Source organism: Delphinapterus leucas, chromosome 16 (assembly GCF_059928025.1).
Source record: "Delphinapterus leucas isolate spDelLeu-1000000601 "Yukka" chromosome 16, BTC_Dleu_Yukka2, whole genome shotgun sequence".
Lineage (NCBI taxonomy): Eukaryota > Metazoa > Chordata > Mammalia > Artiodactyla > Monodontidae > Delphinapterus > Delphinapterus leucas.
The window spans coordinates 30,904,392-30,924,155 of NC_143144.1; the positions used below are offsets into that span (position 1 = coordinate 30,904,392).

At 41.1% G+C, this 19,764-nt stretch overlaps 1 protein-coding gene across 2 annotated transcripts in view; it reads right to left on the reverse strand.

The window, feature by feature from the left end:
* Positions 1-19,764, reverse strand: part of LOC149747249 (uncharacterized) — a 107,195-nt gene that overhangs the window by 69,974 nt on the left and 17,457 nt on the right. For both annotated transcript variants that reach the window (XR_016388078.1, XM_089897737.1), the window contains exon 2: positions 12,555-12,668. Coding sequence is in view for 1 of the 2 variants with exons in the window: in XM_089897737.1 (XP_089753863.1) it covers positions 12,555-12,668 (114 nt within the window). In the remaining variant the exon portion in view is untranslated. The remainder of the gene's footprint in view (positions 1-12,554; positions 12,669-19,764) is intronic.

The window sequence follows — 19,764 nt, forward strand, 5'->3', positions numbered from 1 at the left end:
TCTTTTTATCTCACGACTTACATAGAGATTTCCCGATATGAAATTATCCTTGCTTGTTTTAACATAGATATAAATTTCTTAATATATGTATTGATTTCATTTAATAAATATATGAAAGTATTATATACTTAACACCTAAATATAATGTTTAGATACCTAATATATTCAATGGTAATATAGTAGAATACATAGGGTTTTCATCATAATGGACTATTCTTGCATAGCTCTCATAAATAAGCAGCTAAACCATATACGTCACATATATTAATCTTATATATAGATATATATTCATTCTACTCTATTTAATATAAATGTTTGACTTCTGTATATAATACAATTCGTAATATTATATATAGGATTCTTGCATCTATGTTGATAGATAAAGCTAATCTGCAATTTTACTGTCTTGATCTGTTCTCATCTGATTATATTATCTAAATTATACTAACCTAAGAGAGTGAGCAGGACATTTTCCCCTGTTTTATAATCTGAAACAATTTACAAGACATATGTTTCTTGAAGGGTAGCACATTTCCTATAAAACTATTTTGCTGTTGTTGAAGGAAGAAGGGGTTTTAAAAATTGATTCCGTTTTTTGATGGTTATTAATTTATTCAGGTCTTCAAGTTTTCTTAAGTGTAGCAATTTGTAATTTCCTTGTCTATTTCCATTTCATCTACATTTTTCAAATTTATTGTCGTTACTCAGCATAGTTTTAAATGATTTCTTTCTTTCCAGAGTTATCTAGACTTCAGCCTTCTTTTCCTTTACTAATATCATTTATTTCCTTTGTCATCCCCATCTATGTGACCTGGGATTTGTCTATGCTATTGATTTTTTTAATAAAAAGGTTTTAAGCTTATTGTGCTTACTGTCACCTATTTATTCTCTACTTTATTTTCTGCTTCTAACTTTATTTTGTTCTTCACTTCACTTACTCTGATATACACTCATAATTTGTTTTGTTTTGTCTTGTCTTACACAGTTGCAGGATTACCTCTTATTTTCAGTAACTTTTTATTTTAAAATACCTTTACAGGGACTTCCCTGGTGGTCCAGTGGCTAAGACTCTGTGCTCCCAATGCAGGGGGCCTGGGTTCAATCCCTGGTCAAGGAACTAGATCCCACATGCCACAACTAAGAGCTTGCACGCCTCAGCTAAAGATCCCGCACACTGCAACAAAGGTCCCGCGTGCCGCAACTAATACCTAGCACAGCCAAATAAATGTTTTTTAAAAAAACCTTTATATATTGACATAAACTTACCTCTGAATAATACTTTAGCTGCATCACACAAGTTTTACATGCAATATTCCTATTAGGATTCTAAATGTGTCAAAATTTCCTTGTGATTTCTTCTCCAATTCAAGTGTTAAAGACAGGAATGCTCATTTCCAAATTTATGTTCATTATCTTTAATTTTGTATTTCTAACTTTATTTTACTGTGGTTCGAAAAGGTAATCACATAATAATAATTCTAAATTTTAAGTGACTACCTGACTGAATGGGGAGAAAAACCACTCAATTACAAGCAAATGCCATAAAAATGATGCAGAAAAGTTCAATACAACAATTTGAAAAAACAAAATCTGGAAAATATTACAAGAAAACTTGTATGGCTTTGTCAATATCAACAACATAATTTAATATAAAAAGTATGATTGGAAATATAAAGACTACAGACAGAAGCAGCAATTTATCAAGACTATATAAAAACCATGAACTCATATGTATCCAATGACCACACACACACACACAATTACAGTGAAATATTTCACACAGTTTTCTCAGAAATTATCAGATAAAGAAGACCAAAACTGTAAGATATAATGTACATTTTCTCGTGTCCTTTAGATCTTTAATTTCTTTTTTAATGCCTTTGTAGTTTTTCTTGAATAGATACACAATGAAATTGAGTGACTTCTTTTTGTTGGACATTTAGCATGTTTCCAATTTTTTGCTTTTGCAAAGAACACTGTAATAGATATGCACTTCACACTATTTTGCTATAGATTCCTGTAGATTTGAATTTCTATGTGGTATTATCTTCCATCAGGCTGAACATCCTTAAGCATTTCTTATAGGGCAGGTCTGCTGTTGACAAATTCTTTCAGGTTTTGTTTGTCCAATAATTTTACCTTCGTTTTTGAAGGATCCTTTCACTGGATATATATTTCTTAATTTCAGCATTTTAAAGATGACATTCTATTGCTTTTCTGGACTTGTTTCTAAGAAGTCATCGTTAATTCGTGTTATTATTTCCCTGCATGTAAAAGCGTAAAGTGTCTTTTTCTCTTTACGCTTTCAAAACTTATCTTGAAATTTTACTCGGTAATTTTACTGTCTTCTGCTATGGTGTGTGTGTGTATCCTACTTGGGGTTTTGTGAGTTTCCTGAATCTCAGAAAAGTAATTTTTAAATCAAACTTGGGAAAGGGTAGCTATTATTTTTTCAAAATATTTTTCTGCCTCATCTTTTCTTCCTTCTGAGACCCCTATTGCACATATTTTAGGCTGTGTGATATTGTCCCACAGGTCCCTGATGCATTGTTCACTTTTCCTCAACTCTTTTTTCCCTGTTTTAAGTCTGGATAATTTTTATTCATCTATCTGCTTTGCCTCTTTCTTCTGTCATCTGAAACTGTCTATTAAGCACATCCTTTATTTTTTTCCATTTCAGCATTTTAGATCTAGAATTTCCATTTGTTTGTTTCTATAGTTTCCAGTTCTCCGAATAGATTTTCCTTTAAGAAAACCATATTTCCCTTTAACTCCTTGAATATATATTGTTTTAGTTCTTTAAATATATTTGTAACAGTTGTTTCACAACTGTATTGTTGATGATACATTGGAAAGATTCTAGATTGTATTACATTCCTCTGCAGAAAGTTGCTGTTTATTCAAGTATACAGTTAATTTATGGGTTAATCAATTTGAATTTGTATAGGCTTGGTTTTGTACTTTCTTAGGGCAGACCTATGAGAATCCTAAACTTTTCCTTAAATTTTTTTTTTACTTGGAAGGACTCATCTTCCAAACTCTGCCCTCTGCATAGATTTTGTCAGGTCTTGGCTTTAGACTTTATTAGGGAGGATCTCTAGAGTAGGTCCCTATTCTTAAGGTTTGGCCTTTTTGGTATCTCAGTCGCATGCCTGAGATATCAACAAGGAGTTAATGAGAACAGCTGAACTTGCCTTGTTCCCTAGCATTGTGTGACCTCTAGTTTCTCTGTTCTACTCTCATCTCTGATGAACTTGCTTTTCGGAAATCCTCAGCTTATCTTGTTCTGTGCAAATATAGCCCAACACTTAGTCACAGACTTCTAGGGAATTTCCATGCCTTCTTCTGGGGTCTCATCTCTGCACAGCTTCCTCCTGTCTCATGTCCTACTCACAGACTCCAGTCTCTTCAGCTTCCCAAACTCTTATCTCCACCTCCTCAGTTCAGCAAGATGACTTGGACTCAATGACTGTTTGGACCTTAGCTTACTGCACCATGATTTAAAAATTGCCCTCAGGCAGAGATCTAAGACAATCACTCTTAAGTGTGGCCTACTTCTTCCGTTTCTCTTCTTCAGGGATCAGTCCTGTGCTTCCTGTTGTCCAATGCTTTATAAACTTTTGTGGGGTTTGTTTTTTTTTTAGTTAATAGTGGGAAGGCTAGTTCAGTACCAGTTTTCTCTATCTACCAGATACAGTATCTTTTTATTCTAGACATTTTATTTGATCTTTTTAATAGATTCTGCTACTCTAGTGACATTTTCCATCTTTTATTTTGGCCATCTTTATCTCTACTGTCTTGAATAAACTAATCACATTGATTTTAAGGCCTTTGTCAGCCAACTCACGATGGGTCTGTTTCTATTCTATGTTTTATTTTCTCTCAGTTTTTGGTTAGATAGTCCTGTACTTTTGTTTAACTAGTATTCTTTTGAACTGATGTATAACAAAAAATTCAAAAATCTTAAGTTTACAATTAAATGAATTAACACATATGTGTAATGACTATCTAACAACCATTTAAATCAAGATAATAGACTATTTCTAGGTCCTGGAAGACTTGTTTATGCTTCCTCCCAGTCACTAGTGCCCTAGAGGTAACGACTATTCCGATTTTCTATCTCTACAGATCAGTTTTAAATCTTCATATAAATGAAATAACATTTTAGGTACTCTTTTGTATCTAGTATTATTCACTTTATGATGTCTTTAGATTCATCCATATTGGCCTGTGTATCAGTAGTTTGTGTTTTTTTTCTTCCCCAATGTGTGTGTTATTCCATTGTCTGAATTTACCACACGTTATTTACTATTCCATTCTTGATGGACACAACAGTTGCTTCCAGATGGGGGTGTTTAATTGTAGTTTCTATGATTATTCTGTGCATTACTTTTGACATATATAAGCTCTCATTTCTATTGGCTTCATATCAGAGAGTAAAGTTATTGGGTTATAGTGTATATGGATCCTTTACTTTAGAAAATATTTCCAAATAATTTACCAAATATTTTATTCTCATCACTGTAGAACCTGCTCTTTGGGAACTTACAGATAATCTTGTCTTGTGCAAGTACAGCCCAATTCTCAGTCATAGACCTTCAGGGAATCCCCAGACATAAGATATCCCACTTGTTCTACATCCTTTCCAACACCTGATATTATCAGTTGTTTTAATTTTAGCCATTCTCAAGGGTATATAGTAGTATATATATAGTATATAGTGGTTTTATTTTGCATCCCTCTGATGAATAATGATATCGAGCACCTTTTTACATGTTCATGTCCAATTCCATCCATTTATTTATTTTATAAATATATAACAAAAATGCAGAGAGGCAAGCTGGTAGTAACTTCTTCTAAAGAAGGATTCCTTCCCCTTCACAGGGCAGGTAGAGTGGAGTTTAAAGTGATGATTTCTCTTGTAGGTGTTTTGTGTTCCTCTGACTGTAATCCTGTGGTGTGGAATATACTTGTTCCTCCAGGCCTTTGTCCAGCCTTATTTTGTTGGAGAACTCCTCTTCCCAGGCTCCTCTCTGTTGGAATCCTATCACCACCCTAGGTGATACTCAATGGTAGAATTCTTCAGTGGCCCCAGGTTCACACTCTTTCCTCTGATGGCCTTCCGTGGGCCCATAGGAAACACACGATGCCATGCATTGTTGGGTGCAGGGTTATTTTCAAATGCAGACCTTTACTTTCCCTTGACCCTGATGCCTTAGGTCAGCAGCACAGTCCTTTCTTTGAGATTCCTCAGACATGGATCTAACAGTGGTCAAACTCCAGGGGACATACATCTACTCCCCAGGTGGTTTCCCGTAAGATATTAAGTAATGGACCAGACACTTCCTCTCTTTTCCTACTTAGGACTCACAGCCCAGCTTTCACCAATTACATCCTCATAATCCACTCTTGACAGTTTTATGGCAAGTGGTTAAGGGTCTCAAGAATCATGAAGTCAGCTCAGTTACTTGCCTTGAAAATTTACTTTAAAGCTTAAAAGAGTCAACTTACTTTAAAATTTTATATCTGTGTTATTGTGGTAAGCTGAATAATGTCCCTACAAATATGTTTACAAAATTCTGGTCCCCAGAATTTAAAAAATATGTTACTTTACACAATAAAAGGAAGTTTGCTGAAGTGCAGAACCAAGATGGCGTAGAAAGACCCTGAGCTCATCTCCTCTCATGGGCACACCAAAACCACAACTATTTGCAGAACAACAACTGATGTAAAAGACTGAAACCTACCAGAAAAGATCTTCTACAACTAAAGAAGGAACCGCAATGAGATGGGCGGGGGGACTCGCGATATAGTCAAATCAAGTCCCATGCCTCCAGGTGGGCGACCTACAACAAATAATTACAGTGCAGAGCTTCTCCCTGTACTTAGGAGTGAGAGTTCTGAGCCCCATGTTGGTCTCCCTCAGCCTGGGGGTCCTGCACAGGAAGATGAGCCCTTAGAGCATTTGGCTCTGAAGGCCAGCAGGGATTAATTGCAGGAGTCCCACAGGCCTGGGGGAAAGAGAGACTTCACTCTTAAAGGGCACCCACAAAATCTCACAGGCACCAGGACCCAGGGTAAAAGCAGTGATTCTATAGGAGCCTAGACCAGACCTACCTGCTGAACACGGAGAGTCTCCCTGAGAGGTGCGGGGCGTGGGGGTGGCCGCTGCGGCTTTTACCCTGGGGGCATAGACACTGGCATCAGCCATAATTGGAAGTTGGTTCTACCACCTGGAGGAAGCCAGCACTTGGGCGACATCTTGGAATCCTCCCTCTAGCTCATTGGCACCAAGACCTGGCTCCACCCAACAGCCTGGAGACACCAGTGCTGAGATATAGAGGTATCCCCCACTTTTCCAAAGTTTGCTTTACGTCACTTTACGTTTAGGAAAGACCTACATTAGCACCAATTTCAAACTGAAAGAAATCTGACGATGTCTGCTTTTATGGAAAAGGTGAAAAACACAAAGCGCATCAGCGTTTTGCAGCGGGCCCTGAGAGAGGCACCCCTCACCCCAAGTAGTAAGAGTGGCACCGCCGAGCTCTTCCCGGAGCAACCCTCCACATCTCAGTGTCAAGCCCCCACAGCTCTGAACTGTGTCTGTGAGCACCTGTGCCTCATCTCCGTTTATTTGGTGTGTCAGTTAGCAAGAGGTGTCCTAGGGTAATTGCCATTTCGCTTTATACCATTTTGGCTTATGAAAAGTTTCCATAGCCTGGCCCTACTTTCAGTTAGTGGGGGAAACCTGTATATAGATATATGGGGAGACACAGCCTAGGCAGCAGTCACTGTTTTGGGGTCTCCAGAAGCCCAAGGTATGTTTTTAATAATTCATTTACCCTGGTTTTTCTGTAGAAGAAAGGAAAGCTGTTTTGTCCGAAAATGGATTTCTCGTGTTCTAGCCTAGGCTTCCCTTTGGCTGATTGCATTTGAGCTGTTTCCTAATGACTCTCTTCATCATGTGTCTAGAAAACCCATAAAAGAGTACATCCTCATTACGTGGAGATATTTTCTTAACTTTGAATGCCAGGTAGCCTCTTAAAAGCATTTCCAGCCTGTGTGTGTGAATTTACGTATGTGTATATATGAACGTTCTATGCACGTGTTTCATGTATATGTTTGTATATGCATGTAACATTTTGGTTCTCCCTACCTCAGCTACCCTCTCCCAGTGTCACACTCTTTACCTTGTAAACATCAGTCTACTACCTTCAGAATCTCGATTTTTAATATTCCATTCTTAAGAGACTGTGCTATATTTCCAGTCCTCACTTGAATAATTCCTTAGCTCTCATCTGACCTCATCAAAAGTTCTGTCTCCAATTCATGAATCCTACCATTCTCTAATAATCCTTTAGTTTCCTGTCCTTCCATTCTCTCCTTATGCAGGTAAGAGCCTGTCATCTATTACTACAATTCAGTGTTTGCAATCTCAGAAGTTTACGGGGTCAGGCAGAAAACGTAAACAAGTGAAACAGGCAAGACAGAACGTAGCAAGAGTGCGTAGGGACATGGGGAACCAAACTGTGTCCATTGAAAGTCCTTCGAAGGCTTAGTTTTAATACAGTGGGCTAGCCAAAGAAAATCTGTCTCCAGGCTAAATTTGCCCATTCATCTCTCCCCTTATTTCCACTTATTGCTATCCTCCAAAACCTCAACTTTTGTTGAACTCACTCCCTGCTTTCTCCATGTCTGCATCCAAGTTGCTTCAGATTGTAGAAGGGAAAAATCATACAGTCAGGCTGACCATTCACTTTCAATTCACATCCTGAGGTGGGCACTCCACACTGAGCATCCATCCTCCCACACTTCCTAATAAACTTTCTGTTCCACTCTCAGAGGTGACAATTTCATACTTCCTCCTCTCCACATGCCTCCTTATTGGGATGCTTTTAGCTGCAGTAATAGAGTTCTCACCCACAATGGCTTCTATTTATAATAAATCCTCTCTCTACCCTCAGTTACCTGTTATCCTATTTCTTTCTTTCATTGCAGTCATTATAATCTACAATCATTTGGTTTTGCTTGCTGATTTTTGGTGTTTGTTGTTTTTTTTTTTAATTTCCCTCCAGCAGAACACAAACTCCCTGAGGGCAAGGACCATGCCTCTCTTATTCACCAAGTAGCTCCAGGGTCTAGAACAATGGCTGCCATATATTATTATAGCTACTTGTTAAGTAAGGAATTAACAAGGATGAGGACAAGGTTCAACATGTTTGAAATTCCGAGAAATTCGGGATAAAGCATTGTTTCAGGTAAGGTCTAGAATAAGGCTTGGCAAACTTTGTTCAACAAAGGGGCAGATAATAAATATTTTCAGCTTTGCAGGACATACAGTCTCTGTCACAACTCTTCCATTCTGCTGTGACAGCATGAAAGCAGCCTTGAGTAATACACATTGAATAGGACTGTCCAGATTTGGACCACGGTCATCGTTTGCAGACCCCTGTTCTAGATGAACAGATTCTTCGTACAAACCAAAATCCTGGGCTCACACTATTACTTGTGGGTGCTCAAGAAACGATATATGCATGCCTAAATTCACATCTGTACGATCTACTGAAAGGCAGCACATCAGAGGGGTTGAGAGTATGGACCCCAGAGCCAGGTTGCTCTGTTCAAGTCCTGTTCTTCACATACGTGCTTTGTGACCATTCCATTTCCTCATCCTTGAAATAGGGATAAAAACACTGTCTATGTTGTAGAGGTAAATGAGGATTAAATGAGGTAATCTTTGTGAAACACTGAGAACAGAGCTTGGCTCATAAATGCTAAATGTATGTGTTGAGTAAATGTGGAATATGTTCTCGCTGAGCCCTTTGCAGACATCGTCACATTTCCTTCTCACGGAAGCCCAATGAGGTAGGTATAAGTATTATCTCCATTTTAAGGATATGGATAATGGGATTCAGAGACATTAGGTAGGATTCCATGGTCACAGTTAGTAAGTGGTAGTATTAGGGCCAGATGAATACATTTAGAAATAAAAAGCTCTGAAAAGTATAATGCACTTCTCTTCCTCAATATCAATTCAAAATAAAGGTAACTAATATAGACTGGCTTCTGCCCTGGGTTTAAAACACAGCTGCAAATACTCTGACACAATTCTCATCAGGAGGAATCCCTTCCTCTTGAATCTAGATGGATTTGAGACCAGGTTCATGCCCCGGTCCGGGAAGATCCCACATGCCGCGGAGCAGCTGGGCCCATGAGCCATGGCCGCTGAGCCTGCACGTCCGGAGCCTGTGCTCCACAACAGGAGAGGCCATAACAGTGAGAGGCCCACTGTTGGGGGCCTCTCTTTAATAGTGTTGCCCACTTTAATAGTGCAATCCCCATTAAATTACCAATGGCATTTTTCACGCAACTAGAACAAAAAAATTTTTAATTTGTATGGAAACACAAAAGACCCCGAATAGCCAAAGCAATCCTGAGAAAGAAAAATGGAGCTGGAGGAATCAGGCTCCCTGACTTCAGACTATATTATAAAGCTACAGTAATCAAACCAGTAAGGTACTGGCACAAAAACAGAAATATAGATCAATGGAATCAGATAGAAAGCCCAGAAATAAACTCACGCACCTATGGTCAATTAATCTACAAAAAACTAGGCAAGAATAAACAATGGAGAAAAAACAGTCTCTTCAATAAGTGGTGCTGGTAAAACTGGACAGCTACATGTAAAAGAATGAAACTAGAACATTCTCTAACACCTAACACAACAATAAACTCCAAATGGATTAAAGACCTAAACGTAAGACCAGATACCATAAAAACTCCTAGAGGAAAATGTAGGCAGAACTCTCTTTGACATAAATTGCAGCAATATCTTTTTGGATCCACCTCCTAGAGTGATAAAAATAAAAATAAACAAATGGGACCTAATGAAACTTAAAAGCTTTGGCAAAACAAAGGAAATCATGAACAAAACGAAAATGCAACCCACAGAATGGGAGAAAATATTTGCAAATGAAGCAACCGACAAGGGATTAATCTCCAAAATACACAAACAGCTCTTGCAGCTCAATATCAAAATAACAAACAACCCAATCCAAAACTGGGCAGAAGCTCTAAATAGACATTTCTCCAAAGAAGACATAAAGGTGGCCAAAAAGCACATGAAAAGGTGCTCAACATCACTAACTATTAGAGAAATGAAAATCAAAACTATAATGAGGTATCACCTCACACCAGTCAGAACGGCCATTATCAAGAAGTCTACAAACAGTAAATGCTGGAGAGGGTGTAGAGAAAAGTGAACCTACACTGTTGGTGGGAGTGTAACCTGGTACAAACATTATGGAGATTCCTTAAAAAACTAAAAATATTGATAGAACTACCATATGATCCAGCAATCCCACCCCTGGGCACGTATCTAGAGAAAACCATACTTTGAAAAGTATGCACCCCAGTGTTCACTGCAACACTATTTACAGTAACCACGACATGGAAGCCACCTAAGTGCCCATCGACAGAGGAATCGATAAAGAAGACGTGGTGCACAGATACAGTGGGATATTACTCAGCCATAAAAAGGAATGAAATAATGCCATTTGCAACAACATGAATGGACCTAGACATGATCATGCTAAGTGAAGTAATTCAGAGAAAGACAAATCATATGATGTCATTTATATGTGGAATCTAAAAAAATGAGATAAATGAACTTATTTACAAAACAGAAACAGAGTCACAGACTTCAAAAACAAACTTACGGTTACAAAGGGGAAAGGTGGGGGGAGGGATAAATTAGGAGTTTGGGATTAACATATACATACTACTCTATATAAAACAGATAATCAACAAGGACCCCTACTGTATAGCATAGGGAACTCTACTCAATAATCTGTAGTAACCTATATGGGAAAAGAATATGAAAAAGAATGGATATACATATATATATAACAATCACTTTGCTGTACACCTGAAACTAACACAACATTGTAAATCAACTATACTCTAATATACAATAAAAAGTAAATTAAAAAAAAAAAAAAGGAAGCTCAAGCCACCTGGAGAGGCTGTACCTAGCTGCTTAAGTCAGTAGTCCCATCTGAGCCCAGCCTTGGAGTCACCCCTGCCCAGGAGCCAGACACGTAAGTTGAAAGTCTTCAGTCCCCAGTTATGGAGTAACCCACAGACATTAACTCTCCCCAGCTGAGGCCCCAGACATCATGGAGAAGACAGACCATTCCCACTGGGATCTGAGTTCTTGAACCACAGAATACATGAACATAATAAAATATTGATAACTGGTGGTTTATGTGACTAAGTTTCAGGGTGCTTTGTTAGCACATAGACAGAACAGCTTTTTTCCCAGATTTTCCTAAACTAGAATTATAATTAAGTTCATCATTGCTGGTCTTCCTTCATTTCTCAGCGACCTTGCTTTGCTGCTACCTTGAAAGTCTTTTGAATCACCCAGAATTAGAAAGAGCTTGGGGCTTCCCTGGTGGCACAGTGATTGAGAGCCCACCTGCCGATGCAGGGGACACGGGGTCGTGCCCCGGTCCGGGAAGATCCCACATGCCGCGGAGTGGCTGGGCCCGTGAGCCATGGCCGCTGAGCCTGCGCGTCCGGAGCCTGTGCTCCGCAACGGGAGAGGCCACAACAGTGAGAGGCCCGCGCGTACCACCAAAAAAAAAAACAAAAAAAAAGAAAGAGCTTGGATTTGTACCCAGGAGGTCTTCCTTTGGAGAAGGCTGCTGACCCCTACACACTACTAGATGGTCACAAGCAAATCATTTCATTTCTTTGGGTCAGTTTCCTCTTCTAAAAGCCTGCTTTGCAGGATTGCCATGAGAATCATGATACCATGGGCATAAAACTGCTTTCAAGGAATTTAGACTCCAGGCTTACGGCAAGAGACCTGGGGCAAAGGGTAGTTTTAATCTTTCTGGAGTTCCGCTCTTACAAAGAAGCACATTTGCCCAAACAAATCCATAGTGCTGATGTCACAGCCATCAGAAGAACAAGCACGCTTCTCACCATAGGCTGGGGGCTCCTAAAGGGGTGTGTGCACGTGTATGTAATTTTATAGTGGGCCAGCCTGGTGATTTTGAAACAACTCAAGTGTCTGACGTGAAAGTGAGTGACAGTACTTGGAACCAGGGCCATGAAATGCGAGTACACTGCAAATCACTCGGTCGTGCTGTCAGGGGAATAGTAGTCACCATATATATTTTCTTAAATGTAGTTTCCCAGCAAACCTTTCATAAAATTCACGACTGTGACTGACCTCTGCTACGTGCTTGCCTCCACAGCGTCCCCTTTCCCCTCCAATATAACGCGGGCTTGTAATGCACTTGTGGCAAACACCATTGACTGGCTGCTGAATCGCCATTTCCAGCACCCTTCTCGCTTTCTGCCTCCTTCTAGAGAATCCTGAAAGCTGATACTTGCCATCCCAACTTCCCATGCAGCTAGGGGCAGCCAGCGTCCGTGAGGAATAAGCAAAAGTCTTTTGGGAAAGGTCATTCGTAAAATATTTTTCTTTCCTGCTATGACGATACATAAAGTCACATAAAGCCGGCACAGCCTTTCCCACTTACCTTTTCTCCTGCCTTGAATGCAGAATGGATGCAGCTGTAGCAGCCACTTTGGGATAATGAGGGCAACTCCAAAAGCAGTATCTGCTCTGATTTCTTTGAACCAACCACCTTTCTCTGGAAGAAAACACAGGTCCAGTTTGTGTAAGCCACTGGAATTGTATTTTTCTTTTACTTGCAGATGCAGAGAGTTCTAATATAAAACTTGTACCATGAGCAGCTGAACCCTTGTCCTATGTGAGCAGGTACCTTTCCTTTCCCTGCCCCTTATGAGGAAGGTAAAAACAAAAACCCTTGAATGTAAAGTCACACTAAGAGGCCACGGATTTCTCTGCCTCTACAGTCCACGACCTCACAGACAGTCCCTCCAGTAAGGTTCTGCCACTCTGCCTAGACCACTGCCACAGCCTCCCTGATTTTCTTCAGTTCCTACCCCGGTGCCCTCCCGTCCTCCACACTGAAGCCACAGAGGTCTTTCCAAAAGCCAATGTCCACCCATGTATTCCTGCTGAAGGGAGCAAACCAGGGCTTGCTCATGAAATCCTGAACTTCTTCACTCCGCTGAGAAGGTTTGCCTTGACCTGGCCTCTGGGTCCCTCTCCAGCTTCTGTTTCAAGCAATTTTTTTGAACTTTCCCCTCTCTATTCTCAGCTCTTCAAACTCAGCTTCAGCCACACTGAACTTAAAAATCCCCCCTTCTGGGCTTCCCTGGTGACGCAGTGGTTGAGGGTCCGCCTGCCGATGCAGGGGACACGGGTTCGTGCCCCGGTCCGGGAGGATCCCACATGCCGCGGAGCGGCTGGGCCCGTGAGCCATGGCCGCTGAGCCTGCGCGTCCGGAGCCTGTGCTCCGCAACGGGAGAGGTCACAACAGTGAGAGGCCGGCGTACCGAAAAAAAGAAAAAAAAAACAAACAACCCTTCCTTACACACACACACACACACACACACACACACACACACTCCGCTCTACATTTGTTCGTTCCTCCACAGGCTCCCATAGTACTCTACACCAGTATTTGGAGCAGCAAATACAAAGTACAAGTAAATATCTTTCCCACAAGATGGTAAGCCACCTAAGGGCAAGGCCTGAGTATATCTTGTTCACTGTTGTGATGCCAGTACGGGTATTCTGATCAACTCCTATGCACCCCATGGACGTGGGACGAATCCTCCACCTTAAATAGTAGGTGGCTGAGCACCCAGCACCAGACAGATTATTAGCCATAAATACTCACAGAGAAGGGGAGGAGGACACCTCAGGCCAGGCAGGACCACACAAGGATTGCACTTGGGAGGAGAGAAAACCAGCAGGGACTGTGGGATTCAGGCTTGGTGGTGAAAAGAGTGAGGTAACCGTTCGTTCGCGTGGAGGGATGTGATTGGCTTGTTTGAATAATTCCACGATTTGATGGGGAGGTGAAACCTATTAGGCTGAAGACCAGCTAAGGCACAGCTGATTCTGCTGATTGGGGAACTTGTCAGGGAGGGAGGCTTTCCTGCTGGGCTGGGGAGGTGGGGCATATCTGGCAAGGACAGGGAAACTCACAGCTAGGCATTTGGGGCCGAAAGAGGCTCAAAGTTGTCAAGGCAGCACTTGAAATTTTAGATTTTACAATACAGAAGAGAGAAAAAGGGAAGAGGGGAAAGGAGGGAGGAAGGAAGAAAATTTCTCTTTATAGTCTGGCCTGACTTAATTCAGTGGTTACTGTGATAGACTATTTCAAGACCAAAAGTTAGGGTGACTTTTCAGTTACCACCTGGAGCACTTATTGATTGGCTGGCCCCAACCCCATTCCTAACCTCCTTTTCTTTATCTATTTTCCAGCCAGGTCTGGTCATGTGACAAAGTGCTGGCCAACGGGACATGTGTAGGATCATGCTGTGGGATTTCCAGGAAAGTTTTTGCTGCTTGATTTAGGCAATATCCTTTTCTCCTTATTCCTCCTACTTTGTTCCTGCTGGAATGTAGATATGATGGCTAGAGCAGCAGCAGCCATCTTGTAGCCACCAGAAATAACCGGGAGAATCATAAAGATGTGCAACATCTCAAATAATTTGCCTTTTATTCATTACTTCTCAGGAAGCTTTTATGTAATTGGGTTTTACTTTTTTCATTTAGGATTTAATGAAATATTTTTCATATGCCACTCAGTAGTCTTCAATAAGTATCACATTGTCCACATAGCAAGAACGAAAACAGGAAATGAGAAATGGAGTCTTCAGTTGGGAAATCAGTGAAGCATAAAGTATGTTGTGTGGTTGCAATCCAGGATGAAGCCATGGACACTGAGTTGACCCTAGGCCCTCTGTTACAGAATGCCTGCCTACAAGGTGGAAGTGGATACAAGAGAGCCCTCTTCAGCTAGATAATCTTACTCTTCATTTTTTCTAGCTATTTTTTCCAACTTTTGTATAGCGTAAAACTATTTCTATATGAAAAAATAAGTTTTAAAAATTGCTTTTACTGAAGTTGGGAGTAGGGTGGGGTGGGGTGGAACTGGCCCTATATTCTCTGTCCTTCCCTTCCTGCCCCCAGTGGCAGCCCTTGAGAATGTTCAGTGGATGTGAAGGGATCACAGACCACCCCACATCATTCCTCTGAGCAAAGCAAGGCAAGGGTAACTCACAGTCCTCTGAGAATCTGATGAAATCTACTGACCCTCTTCTTAGATAAAAAAATGCCCACATAAAACTGCTCACAGTTTCAGAGGGTTAAGAATCCCACTTTTAAAACAACAGTGAGGGGCTTGGGCTTCCCTGGTTTGCACCTTGGTTAAGAATCTGCCTGCCAATGTAGGGGACACGGGTTCAAGCCCTGGTCTGGGAAGATCCCACATGCCACAGATCAACTAAGCCCATGCACCACAACTACTGAGCCTGCGCTCCAGAGCCCACGAACCACAACTACTGAGCCTGAGTGCCACAACTACTGAAGCCTGCACGCCTGGAGCCCGTGCTCCGCAACGAGAAGCCACCACAGTGAGAAGCCTGCACATCACAACAAAGAGTAGCCCCTGCTAACCGCAACTAGAGAAAGCCCACATGCACCAACAAAGACCCAATGCAGCCAAAACTAAAAATAAAAATAAAATAAATTTATTTTTAAAAATTAAAAATAAAAACAACAGTGAAATTCAGGGGCCATAACTGCCTCTTTCTAATTTCCTTCTGCTACTTTTTTGCTGCTGTTTCTCTACTTGTATCAGTCTGTTCTTTAGAATTATATTCTTGGATCCCAGCCTATGATTGGACATCCAGATGTGGCAAGGGTCTCAGGAAGTGCAGAGGTATAGTCACTGTGGGACATTGTCTTCCTACCAGTGAAACTAAAGTTGCTTATATCCAACAAGAGTTAAAGATTAGGGATGAAGAAATTGGGTAAACATGACTGTGGATGGCCCCCAGCTATACTGAGTGCCCCATAATTCACATGGGAACTCTCTTTCCCCATCCAGGTGTTGTGAACCTCTGTCCTCACACAACTTCCCCCCAAAGAGTCCCCATGCTCTAGGGGACTCCTCACACTACAGAATATGCCAACTCTCTGGGAAAACCATCAGGTACACATCTGTTCCTCTCCTTTCTGGGCTTCATCCTGCTTTCCCCTGCAAGGATTCTATTTATCTTTCATCAAGCCCCACTCTACCTTTGTGAAGATGAGCTTTTTCCTGCATCGATCTTCATCTAGACTCAGTCCCCAGCTCCTAACCTGCTCATCGTCTGGGCTCCTCTGCAATTATATTTCTCCATGTGCAAAGTCAAAGTTAGAGATGCATGGAATAATAGGCCAAGGAAGAAAGGCTACCAAGTGAATCAAAAAGCCAAGACCTAAACTTGATAGATCAGACAGTAAGTACGAATTGAGTTCAGAGGAAAGCAGAATTAACAAGGGCTGTGTAAAGCAGGGTAAGGGTCACAGTGATGCCTGGATTTAGGTGAAGCCTTGAAACTACTAGGCTTTATTTAAGCATTTATAAAGCTTACCACGTGTTAAGCTCTGCACCACATATCTCACTACAGAAGCTCTTTCAATCCTCACAGCATCTCAAGGGAGGAATTATTATTATGCTGATTTTGCAGATAAGGAAACTGAAGCTCAGTATCACAGAGCTGGGATTTGACCCAGGTCCGTCTGATGCCAAAGCTTTTTACGGACTCCAGAACACGTGATTGATGGTGCCTGGCACGTAGGAGCTGCTCTACGAATATTTGTTAAATGCGTGGAGTGAGAATTAATGAATGAAGCACTTATGTGAGAATGAGAAGGCTCATATATCTTGTCATGTGGATTATACATCCATGGTGGAGGGGGGAAGCTTCCATGCAGGAAGTGGTTGGTCAGCTACTGAATCGCTGATACTTATTGAGCACTTACTATGTTCTAAGGGCTTTAACACTTCAGGACAATCCTCTGAGTCAACAGAAATATACTGAGCACTAGACACTCTGGCCGGCCCTGTTTTGGGCCCTGAGGATGGCAAATTACCCTCAGGCGTTCTCAGCCCAAATGCAGAAGAAAGACCTGTACTATACCTCACACCACAGGTAGGGCTACCTGAGGGTTTAATTTACGTACTCTCCTCACCCTCTACAATCATGAACAATCCATCAGGAGTTAGATTTCTTTGGCTCTGGAGATGTTAGAGTGGTCCATGGGCTCTGAACATAATTGGAATCCACCCCCCCCTTTCCCAGTTCTCACAAACTCCTCGTAATAGACTCCCATATAGTGCGAGTAATTTACAGTATAATGAATTTGTTTTATTGTGGTTCAGTCTGGGCACTGCGGCCCCTGGCTGCCTTCCTGTTGTTTTATTTACTCCTCAGCCATTCTCATTTTTGTAGCTATTCCCTTTAACTCTCTTTTTTCTGTAAGGTCATTCTAAGGACAGGATGTTGCAATGGCCAAGATGAGCTGTGAACAAGCGCAAGCCAGGTGTGTGTTGGTGATTCTCTCTCTTCTTTCGGGCTCTCTGAAATCTGGCGCGTGAAGAAAAACATCACACGCTCAAGATTTAAAGCCCAAATTCCGATTTTGAGGTTGGTGTCATTCAGATGGATGCCCCTGAGCCCAGGCACAACAGAGCAGCTCCTGGGAGAGATAAGGTGACTCAGTGTCATACCTTAGTGAGCTATAACTCACAAGGGGTTGGGGAGACATTTTCGTAACCACTAAGATGTGTAAGGCCAGCCTCAGCCCTATATATTGCTGTTTTCACAATGGCTGTTTCCTGGAGAATCCATCTCTTTCACCACAGGGTGCTAGGGGCATTGAGAATGAGTCAGTTTGCTATGCTGGCCTTGTTAACACCTGTGGCAGGACATTATTAATACAGGATAATAATAATCACATTGGTGTTAAATATTTGCAGTGTTAGGGCAATAACTTTGAATCTCAACTCACTGCATTTGATGAATAGGGATGCTGATGGTGGCACCAAGGAAGATGCCAGCCTTCTCATCCAGACAGTATAAACACTCCCGTGCTCAATGCTTTATTTATATGTGAATACAATTAAGATTAGCTTCTAATTATTTCTGGCACATGCTCTTTAATGCCAGAGCCTTTAAGTCACAGCGGTCAAAGGGTAATGCATCATAACAGGTTATAACATCCCCAAGGATTTCTTGATTGACATAAAAATGTTTTTTTTTCCTCCAACTGATTGACACTATGGCAGGTGTGAAGTGATGGCCAAGCTTCTAGCTGTCCATTAAAAGATCTTAAATCAAGGAGGATGTGACTTCAATAATTAGCTCCCACATTTGAGGGTTGAGACCAGCTGGGCTATAGATAGTGTTCTTTTAGGAGTTAGGGTATGTCAGGGATGGTGGGACAGTCTTTCAGTTGAGTCTCTCGGTGCAAGCAACTTGAGAAATTGGTTTCCAAAATTTCTGGAGTGTCTTTTTTATTTTCCTGGAGGAACATAAATTACAATAAAGCAACAGGACGAACTCAAGCTAGGGGTAGGAAATTTGCCAATAAGAAGAGTTAGCCTTTGTCTTTGTAGAAACCCTGTGCAAACAGGTGGGGAAATGTGTTTACCTTCAAATACTGGACCACATATTTCAACCATTCATTGTTAAAGTGAACAGATGTTGTGTCTCAGGAACTACAATATACTGTAACCAAATGGGCATATTTGGGAAGGGTTGCAGAACTAGCATCCCACTGTGTTCTAAAGCTCTGTGTGCCAGGAGGACAACATTCCCTTGACCTTCCACAACTAGTCTCCCATTCTCCTGCAACTTGATCTATATCACTGCTTTGATTTGGACAAAGGGTCTTCAAATGCATGTTTGTTCACTGGAATGTTGGAAGTTTTGGAGGCAAGAAATCCATGGATCTGAAGTCTGCTGTCCCCTCAAGAACTCCTGGGGAAAAAGGACCTGGATTTTCCTTATGTTTGGGACAGATAAGCCAATAAGAGGAAGGAAGTAATACGAAGTAAAGATGATTCTAACATCCTGGAAAGGCAAACCATATATTTTGCTTAAAAATTAAATCCAGGCATACCTGTTCAATGTGTGCGATCGAGTTAACAGTTCTTAATCTTCCTGCCTTCAAGTTCCCTACCCAGCTAAACCGAATAAAAATTCACAGTGTCTCCTCTGCATGCTGATGCTATAATCAAAAGAAAAAAGGCTTTTCAAGGAGCTCACTTTGTAATGAAAGAGTAAGATATAATACATAAACCAAATAATGAATCCTTAGTGCTAAAGCACCTGGAAAATGCATTCACCAAGGGGCGTGGAAGTACACAGAAGGAAAGGATTAGTTTCTCAGGAAGAGAGAAATGATCTACAAAGCCAAGAAAGGCTTAATAGAGAAATTGATATTTAAGCTGAGCCTGAAAAATGAATATGATTGTTCCAGGTAGAAAACAAACAGGAAAGTGGGAAATTCCCAGCAGCATGCCTAAGGTGGTGGCATCACGTGATCTTCACCCATTGGGATGTCCCAGCAAGGCAGAGAGGAGAGCAGCAGCGAAGCCTCCAAGGGCACATTCATTTCCTCAGGAACTGCTAGTTGAGAATCTACTATGTTTCAAGCACTGGACTATTCAATAAACACTATGATGATGTTGTAAAAAAAATTTTTTTTTTAATTAATGGAAACCTCGATTAAATAGAGTCAGGAGAACAGAGAGGGAGGGAGCCCAACAGGATAAAGAAAGACTCATCTTCTTTCCTGGCAGGGACTCAATTAAT